This window comes from Oncorhynchus keta, chromosome 19 (genome assembly GCF_023373465.1).
Source record: "Oncorhynchus keta strain PuntledgeMale-10-30-2019 chromosome 19, Oket_V2, whole genome shotgun sequence".
Classification (NCBI taxonomy): domain Eukaryota; kingdom Metazoa; phylum Chordata; class Actinopteri; order Salmoniformes; family Salmonidae; genus Oncorhynchus; species Oncorhynchus keta.
The window spans coordinates 37,493,812-37,511,149 of NC_068439.1; the positions used below are offsets into that span (position 1 = coordinate 37,493,812).

The 17,338-nt window shown below is 43.6% G+C and overlaps 1 protein-coding gene across 9 annotated transcripts in view; it reads left to right on the plus strand.

The window, feature by feature from the left end:
• The window catches only part of LOC118397683 (glutamate receptor ionotropic, kainate 5-like), an 82,080-nt gene that overhangs the window by 49,982 nt on the left and 14,760 nt on the right, over positions 1 to 17,338 (plus strand). For 7 of the 9 annotated variants that reach the window (XM_052470447.1, XM_052470448.1, XM_052470453.1 and 4 more), the window contains 10 exons: positions 30 to 195; positions 1,777 to 1,955; positions 5,130 to 5,183; positions 5,970 to 6,149; positions 9,466 to 9,618; positions 11,070 to 11,174; positions 11,402 to 11,509; positions 12,199 to 12,402; positions 14,789 to 14,902; positions 16,983 to 17,092. In XM_052470447.1, the coding sequence (XP_052326407.1) occupies positions 30 to 195; positions 1,777 to 1,955; positions 5,130 to 5,183; positions 5,970 to 6,149; positions 9,466 to 9,618; positions 11,070 to 11,174; positions 11,402 to 11,509; positions 12,199 to 12,402; positions 14,789 to 14,902; positions 16,983 to 17,092 (1,373 nt within the window). The remainder of the gene's footprint in view (positions 1 to 29; positions 196 to 1,776; positions 1,956 to 5,129; positions 5,184 to 5,969; positions 6,150 to 9,465; positions 9,619 to 11,069; positions 11,175 to 11,401; positions 11,510 to 12,198; positions 12,403 to 14,788; positions 14,903 to 16,982; positions 17,093 to 17,338) is intronic. The other 2 variants (XM_052470452.1, XM_052470454.1) reach the window with 1 other exon arrangement.

A 17,338-nucleotide genomic window follows, 5' to 3' on the forward strand; every position in this document is an offset into this window, starting at 1 on the left:
TAACGCCTTATGTTGCCTGCTGTCTCAAGATCCCTCATGTGAAGATAGGCCCGGAGGAGACGCCCAAACTCCCATACCTCCGCTTCGCCTCGGTCAGCCTCTACCCCAGCAACGAGGACCTGAGCCTGGCTATAGGGGCCATCCTCCGCTCCTTCAGCTACCCCACCGCCAGCCTCATCTGCGCCAAGGCAGAGTGTGAGTGTACACCTAAGGGTGTCCTGATGCTACATTCATGCTCCTATACTTCCCAACAGGTATATTTCTGTACTACAATTCTTCCCTATGTACGCTCTTAGAAAAAAAGGTGCTATCCAGAACCTAAAAGGGTTCTGCGGCTGTCCCCATAGGAGAACCCTTTTTGGTTCCAAGTAGAACCCTTTCCACAGAGGATTCTACCTGGAACCAAAAAAGGTTATCCTATGGGAACGGCCGAAAGAACCCTTTTGGAACCCTTTATTCGAAGAGTGTACAGTCTCATTTATGCCAAGGCAGAGCGTGGGCGTTGAGCTGGACTGTATTCATGTCCTCCTGTATTTCCTTCACCTCCGTATTTTCATACACAAACTCTCCACGGTTATAGTTTGATCTACGCAAAGCGTTGAGCGTGAGTGCAGGGTTTTCTTCAAGGTGTCTGCTCAACGTAATCCTTAATTTAGCCAAAGAAGGTTATAGCAGTACATAGCCACCCGTTGAGGTTTATGTACTGTGTATATGTTTTGACGCTTCTAGGCTTGTCAACGTACAGCCGATGCCCCTGAATCTTCAGCAGAGCATCAGATTTTATCCTAGGGTCCCCCTGCACACAGAGTGCAGCCGCCCGGCCGGTCCACGCTGTGGATTAGCCCAGTTCCCCTCCAGATTGGATTATGCCTTCCACTTATGAGCTGCCTCTCCACTTGACTGCTCAGGTCTGGGGCCAAGGTCAGGTGTGATCATGCACCGAATGCATCTTTTTACAGGCCGCGCCGCCCTCCCTCTTTATCGATCCCACTGTTTTCCACTTGGTTGGACTGGTATTCGGTCTATGTAATGTGCCCTCGCAAAATATATATATTTTTCTTCTTCTCTTTTCTGTTTAAAATTGCTTTTACAGTCAGCTACATTGCCGATGTATTGGTTTCCCTGTTCACGGCTCAGTTAAATTACAGCCACCCTATGGAGAGTTTATTGTTTCAATTATCAAGGTCATGCATGTGATTTTACTAGTCCTGGATACGTTCACTCAGTGGTCACTGAATGTCATAAAAACAGGCAGGAAGTAAAGGTGTACTTGTCATTCATTTTAAGAAAAAAGTGAAACCATTTAAAATATTGAAAAACCCTCCTTTGTTACACACCTCACCAAAATATCAGATTAAACATAGTGGTTTAGAGAGAATGTGAACGTTACCAGCATCCTCTAGGCATTTAGTTACCATCTGATTACCTGTTAAATGATGGTATATTTACCAAAGTAGTTTTAGAGTTACTACGCAGTATATTATAAAGGGGGAGGGGGACAGAGAAATAGAGCAAAATATAAGTCATCAAAATGGTAGCAGTAATCAAAATGGTAGCAGTAATCAAAATGGTTGCAGTAATCAAAATGGTTGCAGTAATCAAAATGGTAGCAGTAATCAAAATGGTTGCAGTAATCAAAATTAGTTTTGAAACAACAACACAGTGCTGTAGTTCTCTGAAATGTTTGGTTGAGGTATCACAACATTTGCGGTTCATCAACACATTCCCAGTCTCTAACTTTGACCCCCCCCCCCCCCCGCCGCCTCCACCCTTTAGGCCTGCTGCGATTGGAGGAGCTGGTGCGGCGCTTCCTGATCTCCCGGGAAACGTTGTCCGTCAGGATGCTGGACGAAAGCCTGGACCCCACCCCCTTGCTGAAGGAGATCAGAGACGACAAAGTGGCCACTATCATCATCGACGCCAATGCCTCCATCTCCTACCTCATCCTCCAGAAGGTCAGGACACTCACCGGGCTACAGTTACAAAGACAACTGACAACAGTGTCGTCATCTGTAGCTCAGGTGGTAGAGCAAGACATAGTGGGTTTGATTCTCAGGGCTGCCCGTACGTAAAATGTATGCAGGCGTGACTAAGTTGCTTTGGATAAAAGGCCTGCAAAATGGCATGTATTATTATTATATATTATTGTTTAAAGTCCTTCAAAGAAAAACACTTTATTTTCACTTTATTTTAAAGTCATAACACATGTATAACTAATATATATACATATGTTCATATATCTATATATATATATATAAGTGGAAAACCACACTACAGGCTGATCCAACTTTGATGTAATGTCCTTAAAACAAGTCAAAATGAGGCTCAGTAGTGTGTGTAGCCTCCACGTGCCTGTATTACCTCCCTACAACGCCTGGGCATGCTCCTGATGAGGTGTCGGATGGTCTCCTGAGAGATCTCATACCAGACCTGGACTAAAGCATCTGCCATCTCCTGGACAGTCTGTGGTGCAACGTGGCGTTGGTGGATGGAGCGAGACATGATGTCCCAGATGTGATCAATTGGATTCAGGTCTGGGGAACGGGTGGGCCAGTCCATAGCATCCAATGCCTTCCTCTTGCAGGAACTGCTGACACACTCCAGCCACATTAGGTCTAGCATTGTCTTGCATTAGGAGGAACCCAGGGCCAACCGCACCAGCATATGGTCTCACAAGGGGTCTGAGGATCTCATCTCGGTACCTAATGGCAGTCAGGCTACCTCTGGCGAGCACATGGAGGGCTGTGCGTCCCCCCAAAGAAATGCCACCCCACACCATGACTGACCCATCGCCAAACCGGTCATGCTGGAGGATGTTGCAGGCAGCAGAACGTTCTCCACGGCGTCTCCAGACTCTGTCACGTCTGTCACGTACCCAGTGTGAACCTGCTTTCATCTGTGAAGAGCACAGGGCGCCAGTGGCAAATTTGCCAATCTTGGTGTTCTCTGGCAAATGCCAAACGTCCTGCACGGTGTTGGGCTGTAAGCACAACCCCCACCTGTGGACGTTGGGCCCTCATACCACCCTCATGGAGTCTGTTTCTGACCGTTTGAGCAGACACATGCACATTTGTGGCCTGCTGGAGGTAATTTTGCAGGGCTCTGGCAGTGCTCCTCCTGCTCCTCCTTGCACAAAGGCAGAGGTAGCGGTCCTGCTGCTGGGTTGTTGCCCTCCTACGGCCTCCTCTACGTCTCCTGATGTACTGGCCTGTCTCCTGGTAGCGCCTCCATGCTCTGGACACTACGCTGACAGACACAGAAAACCTTCTTGCCACAGCTCGCATTGATGTGCCATCCTGGATGAGCTGCACTACCTGAGCCACTTGTGTGGGTTGTAGACTCCGACTCATGCTACCACTAGAGTGAAAGCACCCCCAGAATTCAAAAGTGACCAAAACATCAGCCAGGAAGCATAGGAACTGAGAAGTGGTCTGTGGTCACCACCTGCAGAACCACTCCTTTATTGGGGGTGTCTTGCGAATTGCCTATAATTTCCACCTGTTGTCTATTCCATTTGCACAACAGCATGTGACATTTATTCTCACTCAGTGTTGCTTCCTAAGTGGACGGTTTGATTTCACAGAAGTGTGATTGACTTGGAGTTACATTGTGTTATTTTTTTGAGCAGTGTATATAAAACACATGTATAACTCATATATATATATATACATATATATGTATATATATAACACATGTATAACTCATATATATATATATATAAAACACATGTATAACTCATATATATGTATATATAAAACACATGTATAACTCATATATATATATTTAACACATGTGTATATATATATATATATATATATATATATATATATATATATATATATATATATATATATTTCACACATGTATGTATATATATATATATATATATATATATATATTTAACACATGTATAACTCATATATAACACATTTGTAAGCAGTACATAAACATTCCATAAATGGAATCGTGATGTTACTTAGACATAATGAATATATCGACTTATGAATCTGCGTGAATTATTAATGTGCTATGAAATCTTTATGTAGGTTTGCCTTTCCCAGCTCAACGTCAGTCTCTGCAGTATAACACATAGTACCATTTATTCCACGCTGTATTGCAGCCAGAAGGTGCATTATGTATGCATGCTTTTAAATGATGTATTATTCTGTTCTGTATTCTACTGGTGGCACTACCAGTGGCACAACTACTGTAAGCTATGTAAATGCTACAAGTAGTCTTTATGTAAGCTATGTCAATTCTACAAGTAGTCTTCATGTAAGCTATGTAAATGCTACAAGTAGTCTTTATGTAAGCTATGTCAATTCTACAAGTAGTCTTCATGTAAGCTATGTAAATGCTACAAGTAGTCTTTATGTAAGCTATGTCAATTCTACAAGTAGTCTTCATGTAAGCTATGTAAATGCTACAAGTAGTCTTTATGTAAGCTATGTCAATTCTACAAGTAGTCTTCATGTAAGCTATGTAAATGCTACAAGTAGTCTTTATGTAAGCTATGTCAATTCTACAAGTAGTCTTCATGTAAGCTATGTAAATGCTACAAGTAGTCTTTATGTAAGCTATGTCAATGCTACAAGTAGTCTTCATGTAAGCTATGTAAATGCTACAAGTAGTCTTCATGTAAGCTATGTAAATGCTACAAGTAGTCTTCATGTAAGCTATGTAAATGCTACAAGTAGTCTTTATGTAAGCTATGTCAATGCTACAAGTAGTCTTCATGTAAACTATGTAAATGCTACAAGTAGTCTTCATGTAAGCTATGTAAATGCTACAAGTAGTCTTTATGTAAGCTATGTAAATTATACAAGTCGTCTTAATGTAAGCTATGTAAATGCTACAAGTAGTCTTCATGTAAACTATGTAAATGCTACAAGTAGTCTTTATGTAAGCTAAGTAAATGCACGTCAAAATAGCAGATATGCGCTGTTTGCTTAACGTTATGTCTCAATAGCAGAGAGGTCACAGTTGTACATGTTATACACCGACTGATGTGTATAAAGCGAACCAACTTGTTATCTGAATGCCATATGATCAAGTTATTGCATCACCCACAATGCAGTACAGTTCAGCACTGTAACCAATGACCCCCTCTCTCCTTTTCCACCCCTCAGGCATCGGAGCTGGGGATGACGTCAGCATTTTACAAGTACATCCTCACTACCATGGTAAGAGCATACCAATCAAAATTCTCCTCCCATCCCTCCCCGTACCCTACCCACTACCCTTTCTGCTCGTGCCCTGGCCGCCCGGCCTATGGATGGCTATCGCGGCGGATCTCATCTGAAATGCATGATGGGAGTGCGCAGTTTGTCATCATTATTTCCCTGCCCGGCGCATGCCCTTGCGCGAGGTGACTTACATAGCTAATAATATTTCCGACATCATATCCCGTCCCGTCTACAGTGCAGGACATTTTTACCGTGGTACTTACAAGGGCGTGCGCCTCACACCCCTAAGGGCAAAACGGCAGTTCCCCGAAACTTTGGAGAGGGGCCAGAAATCTCTAAATCATCACCCTTTCATTTTCATACAGTGGCTGAATGGCACGCCACTCTACTGTCTAGAGCTGGCACCCTGTCCTGCCTCTGTCACTGTATTGTACCACGGCCCTATATCGTACTGACACACTGTGGCCTTACAGTAAACAGTATCACTCTGCTATTGTGAGATGCTGTGGTACACTGTTACCACTGCTTTCCAACTGTAATGATCTTTTTCAGAGCCTGCATTTAAAAAATATTTCAAATATTTACCCCTATTCTACCCCTATTTTCACACTGTTATCTCATACGGCACTGTCGAACAATCATTTCATATAATATATACATATAATATACATATAATATACATCACATTAAATATAAACAAACTTTTTATCCACCTGTGTGGTTTAGCTAGCTCTCTCTAGAGTGTACACTCCCAAGCCCCTCCCTCTCTCTTATGTCAATCAGGACTTTCCCCTGCTGCGATTGGACGACGTGGTGGATGACCAGTCCAACATCGTGGGTTTCTCCATGTTCAACAGCAGCCATCCCTTCTACCTGGAGTTCATCAGGAGTCTCAACCTGTCCTGGAGGGAGGGCTGTGAACTCAGCCCCTACCCCGGCCCAGCGGTGAGAACAGGACACCTTGTATGTGGTTGTACTCATACACTGTCACTGTTGCACATACTCAATCTTTCTCATACAGTGGGGCAAACAAGTATTTAGACAGCCACCAATTGTGCAAGTTCTCCCACTTAAAAATATGAGAGAGGCCTGTAATTTTCACCATAGGTACACTTCAACTATGACAGACAAAATGAGAAGAAAAAATCCAGAAAATCACATTGTAGGATTTTTAATGAATTTATTTGCAAATTATGGTGGAAAATAAGTATTTGGTCACCTACAAACAAGCAAGACCTGTAACTTCTTCTCTAAGAGGCTCCTCTGAGTAATTATTAGGAAATGGAAGACATACAATACCACAGATATTCTCCCTCGATCTGGGGCTCCACGCAAGATCTCACCCCGTGGGGTCAAAATGATCACAAGAACGGTGAGCAAAAATCCCAGAAACACACAGGGGGACCTAGTGAATGACCTGCAAAGAGCTGGGACAAAAGTAACAAAGCCTACCATCAGTAACACACTACGCCGCCAGGGACTCAAATCCTGCAGTGCCAGACGTGTCCCCCTGCTTAAGCCAGTACATGTCCAGGCCCGTCTGAAGTTTGCTAGAGAGCATTTGGATGATCCAGAAGAAGATTGGGAGAATGTCATATGGTCAGATGAAACCAAAATATAACTTTTTGGTAAAAACTCAACTCGTCGTGTTTGGAGGACAAGGAATGCTGAGTTCCACCTGGGGGTGGAAAGATCATGCTTTGGGGCTGTTTTTCTGCAAAGGGACCAGGACGACTGATCCGTGTAAAGGAAAGAATGAATGGGGCCAAGTATCGTGAGATTTTGAGTGAAAACCTTCCATCAGCTAGGGCATTGAAGATGAAACGTGGCTGGGTCTTTCAGCATGACAATGATCCCAAACACACCTCCCGGGCAACGAAGGAATGGCTTCGTAAGAAGCATTTCAAGGTCCTGGAGTGGCCTAGCCAGTCTCCAGATCTCAACCCCATAGAAAATCTTTGGAGGGAGTTGAAAGTCCGTGTTGCCCAGCAACAGCCCCAAAACATCTCTGCTCTAGAGGAGATCTGCATGGAGGAATGGGCCAAAATACCAGCAACAGTGTGTGAAAACCTTGTGAAGACTTACAGAAAACAGTCATTGCCAACAAAGGGTATATAACAAAGTATTGAGATAAACTTTTGTTATTGACCAAATACTTATTTTCCATCATCATTTGCAAATAAATTCATAAAAAAATCCTACAATGTGATTTTCTGGATTTTTTTCCCTCATTTTGTCTCTCATAGTTGAAGTGTACCTATGATAAAAAATACAGGCCTCTCTCATCTTTTTAAGTGGGAGAACTTGCACAATTGGTGGCTGACTAAATACTTTTTTGCCCCACTGTATACTGTACTCATATACTTTCATATACTGTAATACTCTCCCTCCATATTTACATTCAGTGTAATGCATACCTTCTTCAAACACTGTTATATTCTCTTTCATTAGTCTGACTGTCATTTGTATACTGATTACCTATTAATACTCATATACTTATTACTCAAATCATTTTGCTCATACATTGTCACATACTGTTACTCTTATACTGTCACTCATCTACTGCTACAGTAACTTACTCATATACTATATAATAATAATAATATATGCCATTTAGCAGACGCTTTTATCCAAAGCGACTTAGTCATGTGTGCATACATTCTACGTATGGGTGGTCCCGGGGATCGAACCCACTACCCTGGCGTTACAAGCGCCATGCTCTACCAACTGAGTTACAGAAGGACCACACCTGCTACATACTGCTACAGTAACTTACTCATATTATAAGGGCACAAGGCGAGACCCAAATGCAGACACAGGATATTTATTATAACAAAAGGGGTAGGCAAACGGCAGGTTGGGGACAGGCGAGAGTTCATAAACCAGGTCAGAGTCCAAACAGTACCAGGCGATAGACAGGCTCGAGGTCAGGATAGGCAGGGGTTCAGTAGCATGTCAGAGTCCAAACGGTACAAGATTATAGGCAGGCTCGAGGTCAGGGGCAGGCAGAGTAGTCAGGCAGGCGGGCTCAGAGTCAGGACAGGCAAGGGTCAAAACCACGAGGGCGAGAAAAGAGAGACTGGGAAAAAGCAGGAGCTGAGACACAAAAACGCTGGTTGACTTGACAGACAAGACGAACTGGCACAGGGAGACAGGAAACACAGGGATAATTACACCGGGGATAATAAGCGACACCTGGAGGGGGTGGAGACAAGCACAAGGACAGGTGAAACAGATCAGGGCGTGACACGTATACTGCTACAGTAACTTACTCATATCATGTCAGCCAAGTATTTCTCTTGTGTACTCACTACTGCTAAGTTACCCTCCAGGTGTTACCCGTACATATTTTGACTACTACCCGTATACTCTCGATACTAATTTGCACTGCTCTCGCATCATATATTTCATACTATAACAGTATAATGACATCCAATTTCACATTCCCTCATACATGCTCACTCATACACTTACTCGTACGTGCAATGCCACACATTTACTCGTACATTTCTAGGTCATACACAGCAGAGGAGGCTGGTGGTAATGGCTGGAATGGGATAAACGGAACGGTATCAAACGTATGGAAACCACGTCTGACTCCGTTCCATTAATGCCAATCCAGCCATTACAATGAGCCCGTTCTCCTATAGCTCCTCCCACCGGCCTCATACACAGACTTTATCACTATTCCTTTTGACACAATCAAACTGACAGTCGAGGTACACAGATTGCCATGCTGTCACTCACAATCTGTGTGATTCACACTGTCCGGTTGACTGATGCCTGACCAGATGTCATTAATGTTCAAGGGTTAGTTCGGGATTTTGGCATTGAGGCCCTTTATCTTCTTCCCCAGAGTCAGACGGAAGTTTCTAACTAGCGCTAGCACAATTGCTAATCATCCAGTCATTGTGCTAACGCTAGCTAGCATTGGTTCACAAAACTACCCCTACAAGCCTTCATACTGGACACAGAGACCTAAAAATGGTGTCCACAAGTTCGTCTAACTCTAGGGAAGTAGGTAAAGGGCCTCATTGCCAAAATCCCAACGTTTCCCTTTAAGGTTTGATTGAATCGCTTTGGCACAGACCACAGTGCCACCTTGTTGACTGAGAAATGTTACATCTATCTCAATGTTTCTGTCTTTCTTTCTCCATCTCTCTCTCTATCCTTATGCCTGCCTCCCTTATCATTCTCTTTCTTTCTCTCTTAACCATTGTGCCTCTCTCCATCTCTCCCTCCCTCCGTCTCTGTCTTTCTTACTCTCTCTCTCCCACAGCTGTCGTCGGCTCTCATGTTTGATGCGGTGCATGTGGTGGTGGGGGCAGTGCGTGAGCTCAACCGGAGTCAGGAGATTGGAGTGAAGCCACTCAGCTGCACCACTCCTCAAATCTGGCAGCACGGCACCAGCCTGATGAACTACCTGCGCATGGTACCCACACCTGCTCTCTCTTTACTCAATACTGTCCCGATGCTGTCCCGATGCTGTCTCAATACTGTCCCGATGCTGTGCCAACACTGTCCCAATGCTGTCCCAACTATCCCATTATAATGTTGTTGTAAGTTTTGTTGACTACAGAAACCTTTAGTTCACCAGTGTGGGTTCTCTTTACTGCATGTTGTCCAAACTAGCCAATTGTGCCACCTGCATATAAGCCAACTCATTGTTGTCTTGCCCAGGCAACAATGTAACATTGTCCCAATAGGTCCAGTGCTTAGTGGAAATATGCAACATACCATGCATGGTACATCCACCTGTTACTGAACATTGGCCCAACTCGAGTGGCTAGCTATTTATGCACTTGTCCCCGTAGCCAACTCGTTCTCCTGCCAAGGCAACAATGTGATGTTGTTGATTACAGACCAGTCCGGTTCTAATAGATTCCATGTTGAGCCAAAACATGGCTACCTTTGGTCATGAACTACAGAAGTAACAAGGGTTGCTGGGCAAATCCATATAAAATCAGTACATTTGTGGGATGAATGGCATTTCAGCTCATAAAATAAAAGTGATATAACTTTTCAATTCATGAAGTGACTCCTGAATTATTGAGCAATTGACTGAGTTGGTTTTGGAATTGACCCCTACTCTACCAGTAGGCTAACTAGTGAATAGCACAGCACCATCTTATAGCCTTCCTGTCGCCTTTGGGGCATTCGTATGTTGTCACGTATACTTACTGCTCTTGTTTTGTGGTTGTTGTATGTTGTGGTGTTGATGGTATTCTTCCTATCTTCATTGTAGTGCTCTGCTGGGCAGCACATTTCCTCTCCATCCTCGCTTCCTCCTTCATTCCTCCTCCTATCGGAGTCTGCCATTTCTTATCTTCCACCATCTGTTTCTCCACTCATCTCTCTTCAGTCTCAGACAATGTTTTCTCACTCTCCGTGCATCATTCCATCATTCGTACACTCTCTTTGGCAGTGGTTCCTCTCCTCTCCCCCCTCTTTCCCCCACTCTGTTGTTCCTCGTTTGGGGATTTCTCGTTCTACCTCTCTTTCAGGGTATAATTCATCCTGAGTCTCTCTCTCTCCACGCTGCACCCTCTGTCTCTCTGCTTGCCTTTTGTTTTAACCATACATCACTCTGTCTCTCTCGCCACTTTCAGCCATCTAATATACTGCCGCCAAGCCTAGCTATCGCCTGGTCTGTTTGTCTGGGCTGAATCTCTCCCTCTCTCTTTCTCTCTGTTTCTCTGTCCCTCCCCTCTCTTTCTGTCCAACATTATTTTTCTCTCTATTTGCCACTCTCTCTCTCTGGCTCCATGAAAGAATACATTTTGTTTTTCACTCTCTTGCTTCCCCTCACTCCCTCTCTGTCTCTCTCTCTGTGTCTCTCCCTCACTCACTCCCTCTCTTTCTCTCTCTTTCTCTCTCTCTCAGGTGGAGTATGATGGGTTGACCGGCAGGGTGGAGTTTAACAGCAAAGGCCAGAGGACAAACTATACCCTGAGGATCCTGGAGAAGCACCATGGGGGTGATAAAGAGGTCAGGGGGTCAAGGGGTAATGGGTTCAAATGTGACTGGGTCACGATGGGGTCGGGGTTGACTGGCTGTATTTATGAGTTGATTTGACAAGCACTGGAGATAGACGCACTATACGTATTGACTAATGCATAGACATTGATCACGGGTTGACCCTTATTGTCTATATCTCTTTCTCTTTGACCCCCCTCTCCCAATCCTTTTCTTTCCTTCGTCATCCGCGTGTATAGATCGGAATCTGGTACTCTAACAACACATTGGCGATGAACTCGACGTCCCTGGACATCAACATGTCGGAGACGTTGGCTAACAAGACGCTCATCGTCACCACCATATTGGTAAAGACATTGTGGTTTCGCAAATTTGCATTGGTAGAATGTGAAACTGTTGGTTTTCTGTTGGCCATTTTGGGTTCAAACAAGCTGGAGTTTAATTTACCAAGAACAAAAAAAAAAAAGTCGGTCAGGAGTACACTAATCATTTTATTGTACTGTAACTTGTAATATCACTTCTTTACACCTGATCAAGTAAGTGCTAAGTAGATGTTAATGTCATTCGTGTCTAATAGGTCGCTTATTGCCACTTAGTGACAAATCATTTTGCCAGTGACCTATATGTGAGAAATTACAATATATGTAAATGAGGGTATGTGCACGCATTCCAAGTGAAGATTCAGCCCTTACTAAATGCTTCAGGACACTGTTCCTTCTTTGAATTATGATGAAGAGATATTCAGCAGCTGTTGGTAGGACGTTTACTTCAAAAATCTACATTACAAAATAGATTTACATTTTAGTCACTTAGCAGACATTCTTATTCCAGAACGACTTACAGTTTGTGCATTCATCTGAGGATTGCTAGGTGAGACAACCACATCTCACAGTCATAGCAATCAAATGGTTTCCTTAATAAGTGGCTATCAACCAAGTCAGTGCTAGTAACAAAAGACAAGAACGAGTGTATAGATATATTTTTTTTTTAATCAACACGTTTCGGGTAAATGCCTTTTGATTTCCTGCTATTGCAGGAGAACCCGTATGTGATGCATAAGTCCAACTACCAGGAGCTGCAGGGAAACGACCGGTACCAGGGCTTCTGTGTGGACATGCTAAGAGAGCTGTCAGACATGTTGAAGTTCTCCTTCAGGATCAAGCTGGTGGATGACGGTCTGTACGGAGCGCCTGAACCAAATGGTTCCTGGACAGGCATGGTGGGAGAGCTCATCAATAGGGTAAGTGCACATACTCTCACACACATGCACACACACGCACATACACACTCTCACACACACACGCACTCTCTCTCTCACTCTCTCACACACACACACACACACACACACACACACACACACACACACACACACACACACACACACACACACACACACACACACACACACACACACACACACCATCTAGAGGACTGGCTGTAATGGTGGGTCAATAGGGTGGGTCTTCAATCAGTCAAAGTCAGCCTTAAAAATTCGCCATGGTAACTAACAAGAAGCCTGGATAAAATCCTTGGTCTTGGAGAGCTATAGGGATGTCTGGCTTTGCCCCAGCTCTGCACTACAATACCTGATACAATTAATCTAAGTTGTGATGATTAGTTGATTTATTTAATCACAGGTTAGTGCTGGGATGGAACAAAAACCTGCTAAGCTCTCTAGTACCATGGTTGGTGACCACTGATCAAAGTCTGCTAATCGTCGTGCTAACCTGTAGCTGTTAGTAGTATAGAACTAGTGGCTTTTAGACCACAGTCAGAGCTAGTGTTTCAAAATTCAGTTAACTTTCCCCCAAATTACCTTTTTCCAAAAATCCTTGTTAGAGGATTCACAGATTTCTTGCTTATTAATTGCAGGAATCTTCCAACCAGGATTTCTGGAAAACTGGGGAATTTGGGGAAAGTAACCAGAAATGTGCATCCCTTGTCACAGCTTTTACAACATACTGTTTGTGTGTGTTTGTTTACATTGAGCCAACTCAAGTCTATGAATCTCAACTCTCCCGTAAATATTCCATTGTGATAGCAGCTGACGCAGCGAAATGTATTGGAATCTGCAAGGCACTCAAAAGCTCTTTCCACTGCTCTTGCTGTAACAACAACAACAACAACAACAGCGTCTACTGTTTCTATTTTGTTTGTGGCTGCGAAGGATATTTTGGCCACAACGCCACAGACCCACCCGTTATTTTACCACACTTGCTGTTGCCATAACATCATTTTGAGCTAATGTTGCCACCACTCAAAACGACAACTGCAATTACTGATGCTATCTGTGTGGCCCTATCTCGACTCCCGATAGTGTCTAATAACGTTGTTACTGATAATGGTAATGATAATGATGATGACGTCTGTAATGACCTTACCTTCCCCTTGTGTGAGTGGGGCTGGTAGGGTAGTGGAGCCATGCGTGACCCAACCAACTCGTTAAGAGGCTAATCAAAATCTCTTGGTTGCACACGTGGATGAACATGTGTACACACGCGCACACACACACCACACATGCACTCATGTGGAGTGAACACACTCTGGTGGCACACACGGAGAGACACACACTAATGGAGCCCTCACACACACACACACACGAAAACACACACACACACACAAGGTTATGTAAATTCCATGAAAACACACACACTCTCACTTAATTTTTAAATAATCATCGTTATGCAATAACCACACACACAAACTAACATTCCCTAAACACTTCATTGAATAACACACTTACCCACCCCCCTCTCTCCCGCCCTTCTCTCCTGCTACTGCCTGATGAAAGTGGGTGAAACTCGTTAATGAGTATGTCCTCATTAATCAATGAATATGTAATTAAGGAACAGAGAGGTGTCTGGGGTCTTGTTTTTGTTGGATCAGCCATGCAGTCTATGATGACTATGTCCTCTGGTGTTTCCCGCCCCTCTCCTTCCTCTCTACCTCGCTCTTGAAGAATCTTCCCCTCCTCCTCTTACACTACAGTCTACACTCACCCCTGCAGGGCTCTTATATGTCAAGACTGCTTTCAAGTTCTCCCCGATAACCCCAATTGACCCCTTTTTTTATCTGTATCTCTCCATCTCTCTGCTCTCACTTCCTCTTTCTTCGACTCCCCTCTGTCTTATATCTATCACCCTCTATATTTTTCTCTCTCTTTCTGTCTTTCTTTCTCTTTCTTTCTTTCTTTATCTCTCCCCCTTCTTTTTCTCCATCTCTCTCTCCTTTCTCTCACTCTCTCTTTCTGTCTTTCTTTCTTTCTCTTTCTTTCTTTCTTTCTTTCTTTCTTTCTTTCTTTCTTTCTTTCTTTCTTTCTTTATCTCTCCCCCTTCTTTTTCTCCATCTCTCTCCTTTCTCTCACTCTCTCTTTCTGTCTTTCTCATTCTTTCTTTCTTTCTCTATCTCTCCCCCTTCTTTTTCTCCATCTCTCTCTCCTTTCTCTCACTCTCTCTTTCTCCCCCCCCTTCTCTCTCTCTCGCTCTCCCCCTTCTCTCACTTTCTCACTTCCTCTCTCTCCCCCTTCTCACTCTCTTTTCTTTCTCTCTCTATTGCTCTCTCTCTCTCCCATCTCTCTCTCGCGCTCTCTACCCCCCTATTCATCAAACAACCCCTCTCCCCTACAGAAAGCAGACTTGGCGGTAGCTGGGTTCACCATCACCTCAGAGAGGGAGAAGGTCATAGATTTCTCCAAACCCTTCATGTCTCTGGGCATCAGCATCCTGTACAGAGTCAATTTGGTAAGATGACCACAGAGACAAATCCATTAAGTTCTGATTTATCACTATGGGTAAGGCACTGCCATTGACTACAGATTATGTGTGCTGTACTATGTTGGTGCTTTGCCACTGTGGGAGTTGGTGCTCTTCCCATGTCCTAAGTGTCCGTTCTAGCTATGAAAATGCAATTTCCCCCGTTATAACATTTGGTTTGATTTGATAATACCAGAAGGTCTTGGAAAGCCTCAGGCTGGACCAGGGCTGCAGTGGAAAATGCACCGTTTTGTTCATTGTTCCCTGTATGGCTCCGTTGTTACTACCTCACTTCATCTGTTTATAGACCATTATAAAATGGCTTGGTTGTAAACTGTCTATCAGCTGTGGATGTATTTAGTAACATTGGCGAGTACAGTGCATTAATCATTTATTATGAGGACATGTGATCATATACAAGTCAATGCAGTGAATAGGCATGTAATTCAAACAATAGCTTGATGATTATAAGCAGTTCATAAGCAGACCTTAAACTAAAGTGTCACCCAACCGTTTTCATCCAAAAAGCAATGATCATATATGGACAGCAAACAAGCCACATTACTCCGTAAGCAGGGTATCCTTATGAAATATGGCGCCGGGCATTTGACTGGCAACATTGTAATTTATTGGACATTTGAGAAATGTACCTGCCCCATATGTATTGTGTGCGTAACCTAATTAGGGCGTCCACCCATGGTGCTCCGAATGACAGAAATCACATTTAGATGATGGCAATCAGCGGCAGCGTAGCCTAGTGGTTAGAGCGTTGGACTAGTAACCGGAAGGTTGCGAGTTCAAACCCCCGATCTGACAAGGTACAAATCTGTCGTTCTGCCCCTGAACAGGCAGTTAACTAACCCACTGTTCCCAGTCCGTCATTGAAAATAGGAATGTGTCCTTAACTGACTTGCCTGGTTAAATAAAGGTAAAAATTTAAAAAATAATTTTTTAAAAATTTAACGGAACATGTAAGTCGAAGATGCAACGTGCGGTTCCTTCTTACCAAATTCTGATGGACACTGAAGGTGTTCGAAGAAATGTCCACATTTACTTTTCCTTAGCCAACAACACGAGTAACGAACAGCAAAATCACTAGCCTATGTAAATGTACTATCCCCCATACTAGAAAAGTTGATCTATTCTATTTGTCAGTTGGTCGAGAAAGAAATAGCCTATTCCATACAGACTCTGGGACGGTTGTGGGATGATACATCCCAAATTCATACAACCAGTGGAAAAGCAAGAAAAAGAAACGTTTAAAAAAAGCAATGAGTCTGATGCAACAGATCAGAACGTTATTCACATTATAAGCGCAGCAATGCGCACAAGGCAGTAGGCTACGTGCCCATGCTGGTTCCAAGATGTGTGTTGCGCTGATGAAGCAAGCCTGCTTGTTGCATTTTAACAAGCAGCTCTCGCGTTGTCCTGCCCGATTTTCAGCTCATTGGTTCTGTGTAGGTTTGCTATAAGCAAGCGTCTGATTAATACGACGCATACCGGATATACTGTACACATGAGCCAATTTCATTTCACAAAAGTCTGCAAATGAACCTATAGACCGATTAGCATGCCCAGTCAAATGCATTTCCATCGACTGGTATGTCCATCAATGAATAGGCTAAAAAGGATAATTTTACGATGTTTTTTTAAAAAACTTATAGGCTTTTTTTATAGGCCAAAAGCCGGATATTACCAGCTAACGGAAACCCAGCTCTGTAGTCTAGTATATTCCATCTCCCAAGGGTTTACAGAGCATGCAGGAAAACCATTATCAATGTAATTACTCAAGCTGTCCTGAGTCGAATTCATTAGGCACCAAATGGAAGAAAACGGGCTGAAACAGTGAGAGACTACCTGCACTTGTCCAATAAGAAACACTTGTTGTCATCTTCTATTGCAAAACATTTTGCTACGTTGTGCAATTGTGGATATGGTCCTGTACTCACATTGCCCAGTCTGTAATGAAATCAATGCCAATACTTTGTCCCCTTGTGTTTGAAATCTGAACTGCACCATCTGGTATTGATCTCCGTTAACACCATCTTTGTCTTCATCCTCCAATTAGGGACGGAAGCCAGGTTATTTCTCCTTCCTGGACCCGTTCTCTCCAGCTGTGTGGCTCTTCATGCTGCTGGCCTACCTGGCTGTCAGCTGTGTGCTCTTCCTAGCCGCCAGGTAACTGACTACGCCACCTACTGGGCTGGGGAACACCTCAACCTGCATACACTCTAGATCAGGGGTGTCAAACTCATTTCGCATCGTGGGCCACATACGGCCTAGGGAGATGTCAAGTGGGCCGGACCATTAAAATTATACCATACTCTGCTATAAATAACCAAAATATCATGTCTTTCCTTTGTTTTGGTGTAAAGAAGCACAAGAACATTAGGAAAATATTGAAATTTAATGAACTATCCTTTT